Below are 17,327 nucleotides of genomic sequence, written 5' to 3' on the forward strand. Positions count from 1 at the left end.
GCAGACCGTAAGAGAACTGTTACTTGGACCACCATGTTTGGTCTTATTATAAAATTGACTTGATTGATGCATTCCTATACACTGGAAATCAGGTTCAGATAAAAATCCATGGTGAGCTTGAAAGAGAGGAATTGACTTGAAAATTTGTTAGTATACTTTATAACTTAAATATTTAAACATTTAATATGTGAGTCACCTCAAATGGGAATTAAATGCAAATCTAGAGATATAAATGAAAAAATTCTATTTTTTCCTCATTTGCTCCAATTACACAATAAATACTTCATTGATGGTAAAAGAGGAGCCATAATTAGTAAAATTTATATTTCTTGTAAATATAATTAATTATGTAAAATACTGTTAGGTTATAAAAATAAGTGAAAAAATTTATATAGAAATATGATTCCACAAACTTTAATTATGTATGCAAAAGCCTCCTTTAGGATGGATTTTTTACATAGATTGGGCTGGTTTTGGATTCACAAAATAAATCTGTTTGGCCATGAGAATGCTGCAGGGAGCTTAACTGTCTGAGCTCCATCTGTTGCTCTTAAAGCCACCATTGTGTTTGCCCTGAGGCTGTGCTTCCCAAAGGTTATTCTAAGCCAATGACTGAGCATGGCAGGGATCCTAATATGGTCCCATTCCTGGGAGACAGGAGACTTTTCTGATAGCTGACTTGGTGTGAAGACATCCCAGTTGCTTTTCTGAATCTTCCTTGAATTTCATGGTAGTCAAAGATGCTTCTACCCCACAACCCCTTCACCTCCCCTTTATTTGGGTCAGGTTTCTTCACGGTCTGGTGAACTCTCTGTCAAACTCCCTCCCTCCACACTGTCTTTCACACAGGTACTTCCACTAATAAAATTCTTGCATTTTTAATAGCATCTTGCTGTCTGCTTTTGGGAGGATCTGAGCTAACAGAGTTTCATAAAGTTTAGACTATAAGTGCCTTTTTTCTTTTTTGCTATTCAATCTTTGTAGATATTTTTCAAGAAATTTAAAAGTGCATTTACAATATGGACACATGCCCTGATACTTTTTATTGTCAATTCAACATGCACGAATGCCACCAAAAAGTCCTTTATCGAAAATTCCTGGAGTGTGATAAGCTCTATAGATATTACTTCAGTGATCCTTAGTCCCATTTATTCAGAATTAAGAATAGGAACATTCTTTATCAATAATTTCTATTAAATTTTCTATAAGTTTTTCTTGTACTTATTTTTTAACTACCTACAGCTTTCCCCTGAACCAGTTGCCCTCAAAGATAAATATCTGACATAATATCAAATATTAAAGTAGTTATCTCAAGAAATTAATTCACCATTATTTAGTCATAGCTATTCTTAAGCATTTCAAAGACTAACAGTGCCTTTGCCAAGTCAATGTTTGTTCACAGTTGTGAGAGTTGCCAGATCTGACCATAAGTTTATATAATCAAAACTCTTAACATATTTTGATTCACATATATAAACACAAATATGAATCATTTAGCTAGCTAGATCCATTCCTATATATCCCTATTTCCTATGGAGACCATAAAGCATCAAAAAAGAATAAGGAGTCCTAGGGGTAAGTGTTTATAATGTTAATTACAATGGTCGTTGTCAATAAGAATGTGACAATAAAGCAAAAATCTCAAGAGGCAGAGGAAGTGACATTGTATTTAGGAGAAATGAAGCTAAAAGCAAACTCAATTTAAAAGCCTTGAGACAGAGGCATGCGTGCTGTGCCTGATGCACAACAGGAGGTCAGTATGGCTAGATTGGAGTGAGGATGGTTAACACAGGAAAGTAACACAAGTAAGAAAGAATATGAAAGGATTCCTTGACTATTAATGGTTTTTAGAACAGCATGACTTTCCGTCTGCATTGGAAACAAGTTCTAGTTTGAAGAGAAAGTGTGTCCTCTTGGTGCTCTCAGCATTTCCACTTACTGTGTTGTAGAAGCCCATGCTTACCTAGTACTCACATTGAGTGTCACTAAGCTCCCATGTGTCATGCGTTCACTGGAATTTTATCATATGGTGCATTGCAATGCTATGTGTGAATGAGGTGGCAAAAAAACGGCAGACATGTACGTTGCATGTACATCCTTGACTTATGTGCATGCTTCACTTTTCCATTGGATTTCACTTACAAAACACAAGTCCAAGATAAAATTTTAAAGAATTTCAGAACAGTGGCAGTAGAGCATTCAATTAACATGAAACCCTTCTGAGCATGAGGCCCTGGGTGATTGTACAGGTTGTACACTTGTGAAGCCAACCCGATCACAAAGAAGGCCTCAGTGTTGAACTAACATGTCATAGGGCTGGAAAGGCTCTACACCGCATAAGCCTAGAGTAAATGTGAATGCCATGCTTTCAACATGGGCAGTTGATGACTGGAAAGAAGTGAAGGGACTAGTTAGGAAGCAGTTTCAATAATGCAGGAGAGAGTGATTGGGCTGGTGTAGTGGTAGTGATTATGTTAAAAAATATCAGATTCTATTACATTTTGACGGTAAGCCCATTGAAATTTGCCAACATATTAGGTGTGGAGTATAAGAAAGAGAGCAGGGTCAAGGGTGAGAACAATGACAATATTTTGGGCTTTAGCAACAAAAATAGAACTGACATATTTTGAGACTGGGAAAACTGTGGGAGAACCAAGTTGTATAAGGAATCATCAAGAGTTCAGTTTTGGACATGTCATTTTGAGATGTTTATTAGTCATCAAAGTGGAGGTTTGAATAGGTAGTCAACAAATATATGAGTCTGAGGTTCAGAGACGAAGTCTCAGCTAAAAATATTAGTGAGAGGGTCATCAGCCTATATAGGCATGTGTCACAGAACAACATTTTGGTCAATAATGGACCATACATGATGATGGTCCCTTAAGAGTATCATCTTACATTTTTACTATACCTTTTCTATGTTTAGATACACAAATATGTAGCATTGTGTTACAATTGCCAACAGCATTCGGTACAGTAACATGCTGTACAAGTTTGTAGCCTAGGAGCAATGGGCCATACCACATAGCCTGGCTCTACCATCTAGGCTGCTGTGAATACACTCTGTGATGTTTGCCTGATGACAAAATCACCCAGTGATGCATTTCTCAGAATGTCTTCCCGTAGTTGAGCAATGCATGACTGTACATAGTACTCAGAGCCATGAAAACATCTGACATACCAAGGGAAAGAAGATAAATGAAGATGGAAACTGGTCATTTTTTCTCTGGCTTGGTTATATCTATGGGGTTCCTATAAGAGTAAATAAAATCAAGTGTATAAAGCATTGAACTACATGCCTTGTTTATAGCAGAAGCTCAACAATTGTTAGTTTTTAAATACACTATGGCAAGTATGCCAAGGGCTTTATTTGTAGTATTTCTCCTATTCATAACATCATTATATGTAATTTTTAAACATTGTCCTACATACTAGACAGACCAAAAACTCATGTAAAAACATTTAGCAAATATTTGTAGATCCTGGCAACCGAAGATTAGAAAAGCTAAGTATTAATAACATGCCTGGGATTTGACAGAAAGTAGGGGGTAAAGGCAGGCTAAGAAAATATAAATACAAATTCATGGTAATAGAGAAAACCTATTATTAGCAAGATAATAATTAATCACATATTATCTATTTAAGTATGTATGTTAAAGCAAGTTGAATAAATTTCAGAAACTTCTTCAATGTAATTTAAAGTAACTAATTTGATTTGAGCCTTTGATTTGATTTATTTTAAAATTACAGGGAACCTGTGGCTTTGAGGCAGAAATCAACAGATATATGGAACTTGCAAAATACTTCTATAAGGTTTTAAAGAAAAAAGACAACTTTAAACTTGTGTTTGATGCAGAGGTAAGGACTCAGGGTTTATTTTTGGTGAGATAGTTTAATGGACCTGTATTTTCATTTTTGAGTATTTTTACCTGAATCTCTCTCTTATCTCCTACTTTGAGAGAACCCCATAGGTGTACTCAACAATTATCGCAATTATTTTATTTTACCTAAGTTCAAATCAGTTAAGTTTTAAATCCCTTTTCATTTAAGTTCTATGTCTTACAGGCCAAGGGTCCAAAAAACTTAAGTTGATGATTACATTCGATTTTTAAATTTTTAAAGCAATAAAACTGTTTGCCTTTAACTGCTTTTCTGACTTCTCTGGCACTGAATTAAGAGTAATTTGATTGTTTTTAGCTTTTTATTGTATGTTGGAATACGAAATTAGGTTTCTGGACAGTAGATGATATAAGAGAAGATAAGCTTTAAATTATATGATAATCTTTGGTAAATCATTATTAAGGCACTAAGTAGATTTTAGTAAAAATTTTGAGATTTTTGATTGCATTACAGTATATATCCATCTTTCTCCCCAAGGCCCAATCAAGCTTCTGCTGACATCCATTAAGTCATGCTAGTAAGAGTAACTGTTGAAAGACAAAGGTGCTTTTTTTAATCTTCTAAATTGTCTCCCTCTGACTATATTATTGTCTTAATTTTTGTGTCTCCCTGAGTTTTAAGTGGAAACTAGAAGTAGTTTGTTTTTATTTTTAATCCATCATCTGTTTATTTTCCTCTCTGAATTAAGCTTTGATAATTGACTTAAGTTCTCTTTTCTCCTTTATCTATGGGAAAAGCAGTCACCAAACCCAGAAACCTTGAATTCATCTCAAAAGCCTAGAATTGGTCATCCTGCTGACCAATTCTCTCTCTTGAAGATTTTGGAAACGCAAACACTCTGATCTATGTCACAGCTGTTGCTTTAGTGAAGTCCGCTTCATTTTCTCCCATGTTACTATGACGTTCTATGTGCTAATATTCTCTCTTCAGTCTTACTTCTCACTAATCAATTGTCCACACTTCAACTAGAGTGATCTTTCTCAGTATAAAACTGGCACTATCGTTATTTGTTTAAAATACTTGAAGTTGTGATCATGGAATGGATGAATGGAGATAGTTGAAGGAATTGATAGACCAAATATTGGGAAGATGATCTACATATATATGAAAATCATAGGAATTATGATAGGAGAGGTTATCAGAGAAGCAACAAGAGCACATGACAGACTGGGCACTCTCTGAGGACAGTGGCTATTACTTTCATCTATGTATCCAGTGCCTGACATGTATTATGCCCTCAAGAAATTTTTTTTAAATACATAAAAATTAAGTTAAATAAATTAAAATACTTGCCGGGCACAGTGGCTCATGCCTGTAATCCTAGCACTCTGGGAAGCCGAGGCGGGTGGATTGCTCGAGGTCAGGAGTTCGAGACCAGCCTCAGCAAGAGCGAGACGCTGTCTCTACTAAAAATAGAAAGAAATTATCTGGCCAACTAAAAAATATATATAGAAAAAATTAGCTGGGCATGGTGGCGCATGCCTGTAGTCCCAGCTACTTGGGAGGCTGAGGCAGTAGGATCGCTTAAGCCCAGGAGTCTGAGGTTGCTGTGAGCTAGGCTGATGCCACGGCACTCACTCTAGCCTGGGCAACACAGCGAGACTCTGTCTCAAAAAAATAAATAAATAAATAAAATAAAAAAATAAATTAATTAATTAAAATACTTCTGAAATAAGTAAGTCATGAAAGAATTAATTAGGACTCTAAGGATACTTGTAAAATGTTTATCTTTGATTTAGCCTGAGTTCACCAATGTCTGCTTCTGGTATTTCCCACCAAGACTTAACCTCATCCCAGAAGGATTTGAAAGAGATCGAGAACTACAAAAGGTAAGTGTTGTTTGCTTTTTCAATAATTTTTTTTTGCATGTGGCATTTTTAATTTTAACTTTAATATTGCCTCTAAATGATGTGTCTGATTAATTTGGTTAGTGTATGGTGGTCAAGTGGTCCCAAGCTCCTGGTCTAAAAATTGTGTAGGGATGTCTAAAATCTCAACCCATCAGTCATTTTTCAACTGAATTCAGTTATCAGTTATATATCCAAAAAGTATTTGAGTGCCTAATATGCAAGCAGCTGGGTTTCCTACCCTTTTGTTAATTCATTCATTAGTTAATATTTCCAGGTGTTCCAATAGGAGTTGAGGGTGTAAAAGGAATGAGACAGATTTCCTGTCTTATGTTGGCTAGAAGGCTTATTAGGAGAGAATAAAGAATATAAATAATGACAATTTTAAAGAGCAGTGGAAGAGGTACATAGAGAAATGTTAGGAAATTTGACGTACTTAATCATAGGTCATCTGTGCAAGAATATGAGAGGTATTTTATTATAGATCCACTAACAATACCGAAAAAATTCAAACGAATATCAATAGGGATATTTTGTCTTTACCTTAATAATTAAAAGGGACATCACCACTGTTACATGTTATTTATCCATATATTTATTGTAAATTTTTACCTAACCTTAAGCATGCATCAAAATATTTATTTCATAATATCACCACCATTTTTTGCAATATAATGATATTACATTCACTTATTTTAGGTAATTTGAAGTGCCCTAGGATAATTTGAACATAAATTGTCTGATATTAGTGTTTAAGACTGCCACACTGGAAAATAAAAATTTTGCCTTGGGGCCACAGTGTTTTATTACGAATAGAATAAAAACTTCGAAAAGAAAATGACCCTTTATAATTTAATGAAAATTTTGTTATTTTTTATTGTTTTCTGTGTGTGCGTTATATGCAACTTGAAAAATAGTTAATGTGGCTCCCAAAGTGAAGAGATGTGTGAGTTACAAATGCTTCATGAGGCCCCGGGCTCAAAACTAGCATGAGTTAAATACAACTCACATGGCAGTTAATGTATTTAGGGCATCAACTTTTTATATCATCAGTAAATTTCACTGAGCTTGTAAGTTGTAAGAGAAAATAGAGGGGTTTTTTTTTCATTTTCCTTTTTGCTTTTCAGAATATTCTTTATGTAAATATTTTATTGTTTGAGGCAAGTATTAAATGAAGCTGTTAATTTTTTTCTAAACATATAAGTGTCATCTTCCACTAGGGTAATTACCACTAGCTGAGAGTTAGTGAGAGTCATATTTATACTGACTTAGCACGCTGGCTCCTAAAGGTACACACAAACCACTTTTAGGCTTTTGCCTGTGTTCCTGGATAGAAAGCAACGGAAGACTATAAAACAATTTTTAACGATATTGTAGACAAGAACTAATATCTAGTATAGCATGGTCACATTGATTAATTAAATTACTAAATAGGGAAGGACATCAAATAAGAAATCTCTTGGCTATTGAAAGATAGAAGAAAATTATGTATATCTGCTCCTGCACTGCCAGACTTATGGGAAAGTTAAATAATTCATGCCATTTGTATTATTTTACAGGTCAGTTGTGTGCAGAAATAGATTGAGAAGAGGTGCATGTTGAGTAGTTATAAAATGCCCCTTTGTGGTTCTCAAGTATTAATGCCATTTTGCCCTATAAAGATAGCCTAAAGATGTACTAATGCAGTCCTAGGCCACCTGCATAGTGTCATTTTAGGAGCTGAACAAGATAATTAGAGCTTGTCTCTGTGAAATTTACAAAGAAATCATATTTTGCTGCAAAACAGTGATTTTGTAGAAAAACTCAAGATGTATAATGATGATTCAAATAATGCAAATAATGCAAGTCATAATACTAAAACATACTACTATTTTTCTATTCCCTGTTTCATTTTACCTTTTTCCCGGGTACTTCTATTTGAATTGCCCTGTAAATTTAAGAAAATGCCACGTTTTTCTTTAATGCATTCTAGCACACTTGTATTATTTCATGTTTGGTAATTATAAATTATGGAATAATAAGAGCTATGGTTTGAATGCAGAACATGCTGCTTTTTTTTTGCAGTAAGCCCCTTATTAAAAATTATCCGACAATTTTAAATTGACTACAATTTACTTGAAGCTAATGATAGTTATGTAGCCATCTGGAATATGGAAGAATATCTACTTGTAAAATTTCTTTTTAATAATAATTGCATTTTCACACAGATTGCTCCAAAGATTAAGGCACAGATGATAGTAGAAGGCACAGCTATGATAAGCTACCAGCCATGCGGAGACAAAGTAAATTTTTTTCGAATGGTCTTTTCTAATCCTGCCACAAGACAAACAGATGTTGACTATCTGATTGATGAAATTGAAAGGATTGGGAAGGATTTATGATACTTCAATGAGAACTTGAATATCACATGTAAACATAAGCACCAACTTAAAAGATCTACTGCTAAAGATAAGAAAGGAATGCTAAAAATAATATCCTTTTTTTTTAAAGAAAAACTTTTAATTCTTGTTCTATGCTATGTAAGATGATGAAAGGGGATCTGGTTCATTGATAAAAACATATACATACACACCCAAGTCTATTCTTGTATTTGTTATTTTCCTTACTTCAATAAAAAGTATTGTGCACCTGTTAAATGTCAGGTACTTTTCTTGGTATGATTGGGAAACATTAGTAAATAAGACAGACAAAAATCCCTCCTCTTGTAAAGAGAGGAGAAATCCCATTGTGAACTTTCGGTACCTTCACATACATATGTGTGTTTGAATTAGTTGAAAAAAGATTTCATGGATTGAAATTATCATTGTCCTATGGTAGCATTTCTGCCAAAAATAAAATAATAATAAAATAGAATAATACATAAGATGTTCCTCTTTTTTAAACAATTAGAGTGTATAAATAAACAATATAGGGTGTTCTATATTTTGGAGCAGAGTGAGAGAAAGGAATGACGGAGGCTGACATATTTGCTTTTGATCTTTGCATTTTTATTTAAAAATGACTATAGCTTGTACCAAGCTTCTGATTTAACTGTTTTTTTTTCTTCAACACCGTTTTAATGTCCCTAAAGATTAATAGCAGTGACATCCTTTTATAATTCTCAAAAAATAAACTGGGCACAGTGGAACACATGCTTGTAGTCCCAGCTATTCAGGAGGTGGAGGTGGGAGGATTCCTGAGTCCAGGAGTTTGAGACTAGCCTGGGAAATATAGTGAGACTCTGTCTCAAAATAAATAAATAAACAGATAAATAAACATAAATAAATATAATTCTCCAAAAATACATTAGTCATATTTCACAAAATGGAATCATGTACCTTTATAATTCTATACTGGTGATATAGTTAGCATTTTTCATTTCCATCTTTTGAGATAATCATAGCTAATATTAATTGAACACTTCCTGTGTATCAGATGGTTTGCTAAGCTTCTTAACTTGCATGGTCTCATTTAATTCTCTATTAATATTATGATTTAAATAATTTATTATCTCCACTTCATGAATGAGAAGACTAAGACTTAAAGAGTTTAAATAATATTGCTAACATCACAGTGATAAAATAAAAATCTGAAGCTAGCCAGGTTTCTTCTCAAGTGTGAATGGCAAAGAATCTGCCAAATGCCTTGCTGCAATTCATGTATACCACCTACCCGTTGAACTGTTTGTCAGATCATTTGACTTAAGCAGGTCACTTTCCTCTGCTCTTGAAGTAGGAATAATAATGGTGCTTATCTCCCAGGGCTGTTGTGAGGGTAAAATGAAATAATTAGGTTAAATGTTTTATAAAATTTGAATCACTTTGCTTGTGTTAGTTTTTCATATTTAAATGTTTACTATATTGAATAGAGCCAGAGACTTTAAAAATATGTGTGTATGTGTATATATAGGTGTGTGTGTATATATACACACACACTATACACACACACACACTAAATTACAGTGAAGTTCCATACCATCAGTTTCATCTTTATTAATCATTCAGGATACAACTAAATATTGTCATGGTTCCTCATTACAGAGGACATTGTGCCCTTCTGTTTTCTAAGAAGGGCATTGCATTCATTCACATTAAATTTGTTAGAACTTCTATAATTAAGAAATAAAAACCTGAATTGGAATAGAGTTTCTTTTCAATTATTCTTTAACAAATAAATAAGACATTTCAAAGTCTTTCTCAAAGGAAACATAAAATTGATTACGCTATAGACTTTGATAGCCTGTGTCTCTATGAAATATAGGGAATAACAGTTTAATTATCTAAGCGCAATGTATCCCTTGATAAGAATTACTGCTCTAGACAGGAGGGTTTGTTCCAAATGTGTTCTGGTTTGTCTGAAGTATAAATCAGTTTCTTCCGTATGCATTTTGCATGATTGCCTATCATTACACAAAGGTTATCAAACACAGTAAACATTTCCTTATCAAAAAGTACATCTCAAGCTTATTTGTACATATATTTGCAATTAGATACTGGCTTTATTCCTTAATAAGCATTTTCAAATAAGAATGTACTAAATCATAAGACTATTTAATATAATGTTCATATGCTGTTTATATAAACTAGTTAAAACAGTGTTTTCTTCCAATATCAGTGCTATGAATTAAGCAAGTATATTTTACAGTTTCTAGAAATCTATAATCCAATTTACTCATTAGTGTCTTATAATAATAATGAATCTAATAAAAATTGTTCTTTATGTTATTTTGAGGTATGCAGCATTTTCAATTGTTTTGATACCTATTTTACATGTGGCTGAAATTTTGTGACATTTAAATTAGACATAAGACTTATTAACAGATGTTAACCCTTCCCCACTTGATCTTACATAATTTTTAAAAAATTTCACGCCCAGTCAAAATTATTAGCTACAGAACATTTAAGTATTGTTCCACTGGTTATGTTCTCTTGACCAAGGGTCTGTTACTAACCTCATATTACATGAAATAATGTTTTAGTTTGCCTTCCACATTTTATAGAAATTTTTTAAAAAATTGTCTTTCTTGCTGCTTAGTTGAACATAAAATTCACAAAAGACTACAACTATGTTTGTTTTTTCTTTTGAACTTTTCCCAAACATATTACAACATATTTTTAACACAATGGGTGACATTTATTTAACCAACAGAGATGACTTCCAGAGAGGCTGTGTTTCCAAAACACAGGGTATAGATGGATAGACCATAAAAAGAAAATAAAGTATTTTTAAAAAATTCATTTTCACTTAAAAGTGCTATAGAATCGTGTAAAACATATAAAGGAAAACATGTAGCAACCAACATCCAAATGGAATTCTGGGGTTCTGAAAGATTCATATTCTTACCAGGAAGATAATGTGGAGGAATGATAATCAAAGTTATATGGAAATTTGAAAATGCTTTAAATAGCTGTTTGATACTGCTAAAGTAGCATATACGGTGCAGAGTTCTGCTACAAGTGGCTAGAGAATTTCAGCGTCTTAAATTTAGCATTTTGACAATCTAAAATCGTTAGAGTGAGTTCAATAGAGGGTAATGAGACATGTATTTTAGAGGGGGAAGAAAATGACATTGATTTTGATGACAGCTTCAAGGCTGGATTAGAGGAGAAGGAGGAACAAGGCTTGAGTGCAGAAGTCAAATTTTAGAGGCTGTTGCATTGAGAAAAGAACAGTTATTTGATAAGGGCCTGTCATTTCCAGGCAATAGGGAGTCAAGAGCTATTTAGGGAGTAAAATTGCCAAACACACTGGGAAGACAAAGAAAAGTTTAGAGTCTGAAGTCTCCAGCTTGAGAGACTGCTTAGATTTTAGTACCACTGAAATCCAAAAGGGAGGGCCCTGTTAGCACCATGTGGCTGGTCTATTTAGCTTGCATATGGAAAACAAACTGGAATCTATGAATTTATAGGGCATAGCTCTCTAGGAAATATAACATAAGCTATGTAACTATTTAGGTTTAAAGTATATTAGTTCCCTGACTAAAGAAGTTTCCTTTTATGTAATTAATGTAGCATCATACATTACTTAGAGATTTCATATGTTAATCTAGGTCATAGAGCACCCTGAACCAGCAAGAAAGGACGTTGGGAGCTGTCTGATGGTCCCCTACCTCCCCATGCTTTTCCCATGCTTCACAATTGCTTGCATCTTGGAATTCTTAGTAAAGCTTAGTGAAGTTCTCGTGAGACTGACTTGACCATGGTATCCTTTGTATTATCTCCATGATCATCTGTCCGTGCAGACTGAGAAGGATGTTTGAAGACTCTGGTCTAAGTTTACCCCTTGAGCATTTCCAGTGCAGCCCGGCAGATGTGGGGAAAGCCACCATGGCACTGGGTTGGCTCCAAACCATCTCACATTTGGTGAATCATATTGCTCTACTTTCTTGGATTCTTCAGTTTTTGGTCTGTTTTTCGTCTCAGCTCGGTTGGTCCCATAACTTCCTTTGATTGAAGAGCCTGTTTGTTTTTTTCCCTCAAATGTGTGGCTTTGACATCAGTCCTCCATCTAGGATGTAACTTTGAATATTCATTCCACCCTACCAGCTTCCTACTTCTCTCATGGGCTGTGTGTCCAGCGCTTAGGTCTGAGCCCAGGAGATTAGGACTACAAAACCAGTCCCAGCCAGGTCTGTGACTCATTTGCAACTTTCACTCTTTGCTCTAATTTGAAAGGTCTTCAAGTCCTCCTGTCAAACATGTATCTATCCTGTAACATTTAACCCAAAGCACCTCCTTCCTGATGTTTTCTCTAAATACAAACTCTCAGTGTGGAGCGTGAGCACAAATTCAATAAATATTTTAATAATAATTGGAATGTATTCCTTCAACCTCATATGAGTTTCCCCATCTTTTAGCCCCCATTATAGTCTTTTCACAAATACAATAATCAGTGGATGTAAAATCTTTCTGATCTTCATAACTCATAGTTTACATTAATTTTCTTTGCCGAGATCACACATCTCAGGGAATAACTGACATAATTAAAAGTGCAATAACTTCAGTCAACACCATTAACTTGAGCACATGCACTCTATTTCAGTGATTTATGGATAACTTAGAAAATCAACATTATGCAGCCCCTCTCAAATCCTATGGCTTGATCATTGTATAATTACAGCGAGTGCATTCAGTAACTGTGATTGTAAATTAAAATTTCCTTTGAACAGATGATTTACTATGATAGTTCAGTAGCACTGGCTTTTTGTTACCATGACTCTGATAATGGAAAAGTTAAATGCTGCCAGGAAATAAGATGACAAAAATGTGAAAATGTCAATTGTGTAAGGATATTTTATAGCTTTATCAACTGCGGCCTCTACTTTTCCCTTGATTTCCAAAGTAAAGTACATTTCTGTGATTTTTTTTCCCCGTTATGTAAGAGGAACAATTCTGCATCATTTTGCTTTTAGTTTGATGCTTACTTTTCACCCCGTAACTCCAAGGCCATAAACCATAAAGACTCGTCAGTGAGCAAGGAAGGACTCAGGCTGGGGCCTGGCAGATGGTAGGGGTCAAGTGGAGCTGGATTATTTGTTGATTGATTCACATATCACAAGTCTCCACAAAAACACACACAACCAAATAAAATCAGGTATAAGTAAAAGTAGTTTTGAGGGACCTGGCTAATTGTTACTATTTACTTGTGATGTTTAGAACTTACTATGAAAATCATAGAAATTTAAGTTTTTCTGTTTTCTTAAAACATATAGATTTATGCTTTATATTAATAGATTTATATGATCTAAAATTGGCACAGGTAAACTCTTATGTCAAAGTATTGCAGACATCATGTTCAAATGAATTGTTTATTTATTGTTTTCTTAATATCTTAAAACATTCTTTGTATTATCTTAGTTCAAAGCTTGGGATTCAGAACTACTGAAGGCAACACCTGTTTAAATGAAGACTAAAGATTTAAAGATATTTAAAGGCAATGCAAGATCAAAGTACAAAAATAAATTTCATTTCTATACACTAGTAATTAAAAAACTGAAAGCAAAAAGTATATATATATTTACAGTAGCATCAAAACAATAAAATTGTTAGGAATGAATTTAACAAAAGAAGTATAAGACAAGTACACAAAACACTGCAAAACATCACTAAAAGAAATTAAAAACTTTAGTAAATAGAAATAAATCCATGTTTGTTATCAGAAGACTTAATATTATTAAAATGTTAGTACTCCCCAAATTTATCTATAGATACAAGATAATCTCTATTAAGATCCCAGCTGCCTTTTTGTTTTTGCAAAAATTGACAAGCTTATCCTAAAAGTCATATGAAAAAGCAAGGGATCCAAAGTAGCCAAACGGTCTTGAAAAAGAACAAAGTTGGAGGACTCACACTTTCTGATTTCAAAACTTATTACAAAGCTACAGCAATCAAGATATTATGGGACTGGCATAAGAATAGGCACATAAATCAAAGGAATAGAACTGAGAGTCCAGAAATAAATCCTTATATTTATGGTCAATTGATATCTGGCAAGAGTGACAATTCAATGGAGAAAAATAGTCTTTTCAATTAATAATGCTGAGACAGCTGGATATCCACATGCAAATGAGAAATTATACTTCTGCGTCACATTGTATTAAAAAAATAACTCAAGATGGATCAAAGACTTACACACAGGAGTTAAAACTACAAGACTGCTAGAGGAAAACATGAATAAACCTTCATGACCTTGGGTTAAACACTGGTTTCTTAGATAAGACACCAAAAGCACAAGGGACAAAATTTTAAAACATTAAACATTAAAAACATTCATGCTTCTTGACCATCCAAAAAAAAAAAGCAATCCATGGAATGGGAGAAAATTTTTGCAAATCATACGTCTGAAAAAGGAATTGTGTCTAGAATATATAAAGAATTCTTAGGACTCAATATTAAAAAGTCAAGTAACCCAAATAAAAATGCAAAGCATTTAAATAGACATTTACCCAAAGAAGATAACACAAATGGCCAGTAAGCACATAAAAGATGTTCAACATCATGAACCATTAAGGAAATGCAAATTAAAATCATAATGAGATATCACTTCATCCTCATTAGTATGGCTAAAATAAAAAAGACAAACAATATAAAGTATCCATGAATATGTGGAGAAATTGGACCTCTCATGTATTGCTGGTGGGGAAATAAAATGGTACAGTGACTTTGAAAAACAGTTTGGTATTTCCTCAAAATGTTAAACATCGAGTTCCCATATGACTCAGCAATTCCACTCCTAGGGATACAGCCAAGAGAAATGAAAATTTATATCCACATAAAAGCTTGTATGTGAATGTTTATACCAGCATTATTTGTAATAGCCAAAGAGTGGAAACAACCAAATTCCCATCAAGTGATAAATGGATAAGCAAAGTGTGCTGTAATAATGTGGATATATTTGGCAATAAAAATGAATCGAGTACTGTTATATGCTATAACATGGGTAAACCTTGAACGCATTATGCTAAGTGAAAAAAGCCAAGCACAAAAGTCCACGTTGTATGATTCTATTTATATGAGATTTTCAGAAGAAAATCCATAAAGACAGAAAGAAGATTAGTGTTTTTCAGGAGCTTGGGGTTGGAGGAAAATGGAGAGGGATTGCTAGTGAGTGCAGTTGCTTTTAGACAGTGATGATGGTTGCGCAACTATTTGAATGCGCTAAAACCAGTAATTGCGCATTTTAAAAGGGTGAATGCTATGACAGTGCCACAATACAATTGTTATGTAAGAAAATAAACACAATTCAAAAATTTTCTTATGAGAGAAAGACAGTCTGGCTTTGGAGTTAGCTAAAACGTCATTAAGGAGAAAAGACTGAGTATTTAAAAGTATGTAAAAATGAGAGAACAAATTTAAAAAATCAGATTAACATGCCTATATATAAATACTCTTGTACAGGTTTTTCTGATAATAAAATTTTAGTATTTTTATGGTACATAACAAGAAGTGAGTTGCTTGGGTCATATAATAGGTGTATGTTTAACTTTATAAAAAACTGCCAAACCATTTTCAAAGTTGCTGCGCCATTTTAAATTCCCACAAGCAGTGTATGAGAGTTCCCATTGTTTTACATCCTCATCGGCACTTGGAATTTTTAGTACTTTTTATTTCAGTCATTCTAATATGTGTAAAGTGGTATCCCATTGTGGCTTTAATCTGAATCTACATAATAGCTTTTTTTATTTTCAAGAGCTAGAGAAGATTGAACATTTTTATATGTGGACTGTTAGGAACAAGTTGAAGCTCCTTGAGCAGGTAAGAGGAGATAGCATATGTGTAAATGTCAATACAAGTTTCAATTTTTCCTCTCTTTAGTTCCCATTTCAACCCATATCTTTAGTTAATTAAAGTTTGCTGACACATCCCAGCATCTGGCATGATGCTTCCCAATGTTGGCCCAAATCGAAATAATCTGTGAAGATTTTAAGAAATAAAGCTGCTGGGATCAATGCAGGATCTACTGAAATGGGTTCTCCAGTGCTTGGCCATGATAGATGTTCTTGCAAAAAGGAATCTCCCATCGAAAGGGCAGGGTTGAGAAACACTGGCCTTCACACTCAGCAAGCTTGGAGCCCAAGAGGGTCTCCAATAGTCAGTACCTGGGCCAGTGTAAACTCCTCCTGCCTCCAGCCACTGTGAGTGACAACTGAGCACTGGGTAACCTGAATGGTGTCCCCTTCTCTCTGTTAAGAGGGATGCTTGTGTATTTTTATAGCCCTTCATTCATTGCCAGAATTGTCACTCATCTAAATGCATAATTGTGCTAAGTAACCCTAAATGAATATGAAAATAGAATGTGAATTTTATTTAATTTGCCAAATATTTCATGAATTAAGCAGAGATGCAACTTTAATGGTGTTTTCTTTACTTCTTTACAAAATGTAAGAAAGAAAATCCTGTTTTCCTGGGGTCTCACAGGAGGTTGATAGCAGTAGTGAGATAAGAACAGTCAAAAAGACCTCTTAACAGCCATAAATTTTAATTTCTGCAACCTTAAATTATCTGAATTTCTGCTTCCTAGCAGAACTATATCTCAGCCACCACGGAGCTGCTCTTTTTCCCGTGTAAACGGTGAGCATCAACATGGATATATTCCATGTTAAGCACTGCTGTCTCCTGTCCTATCATCAATTATTCTTGATTATCTAGAAGTCACAATATTTTATCAAGTATAAAATTTCACAGTCATAAACTTATGTTGTATACTGTAATTCTTTTAACTTCTTTTTTTTTTTTTTTTGAGACAGAGTCTCACTTTGTTGCCCAGGCTAGAGTGAGTGCTGTGGCGTCAGCCTAGCTCACAGCAACCTCGAACTCCTGGGCTTAAGCGATCCTCCTGCCTCAGCCTCCCGAGTAGCTGGGACTACAGGCATGTGCCACCATGCCCGGCTAATTTTTTTTTTCTATATATATATTTTAGTTGGCCAGATAATTTATTTCTATTTTTTTAGTAGAGACGGGGTCTCGCTCAGGCTGGTCTCGAACTCCTGACCTTGAGCGATCCACCCGCCTCGGCCTCCCAGAGGGTTAGGATTACAGGCGTGAGCCATGGCACCCGGCCTAACTTCTTATATTTTAATTTGCTCTTGTACCTAATTTCTTA

The 17,327-nt window shown here is 34.3% G+C and overlaps 1 protein-coding gene across 1 annotated transcript in view; it reads left to right on the top strand.

Moving 5' to 3' along the window:
* LOC123621729 (glutamate decarboxylase 1-like) overlaps positions 1-8,156 on the top strand; it is a 31,365-nt gene extending 23,209 nt beyond the window's left edge. The window contains exons 14-16 of the mRNA XM_045527628.1: positions 3,751-3,858; positions 5,640-5,729; positions 7,955-8,156. Coding sequence (XP_045383584.1) covers positions 3,751-3,858; positions 5,640-5,729; positions 7,955-8,128 — 372 coding nt within the window. The 3' untranslated portion in view covers positions 8,129-8,156. The remainder of the gene's footprint in view (positions 1-3,750; positions 3,859-5,639; positions 5,730-7,954) is intronic.
* Positions 8,157-17,327: the final 9,171 nt, after the last annotated feature.

This window comes from Lemur catta, chromosome 16, assembly GCF_020740605.2.
Source record: "Lemur catta isolate mLemCat1 chromosome 16, mLemCat1.pri, whole genome shotgun sequence".
NCBI lineage: Eukaryota > Metazoa > Chordata > Mammalia > Primates > Lemuridae > Lemur > Lemur catta.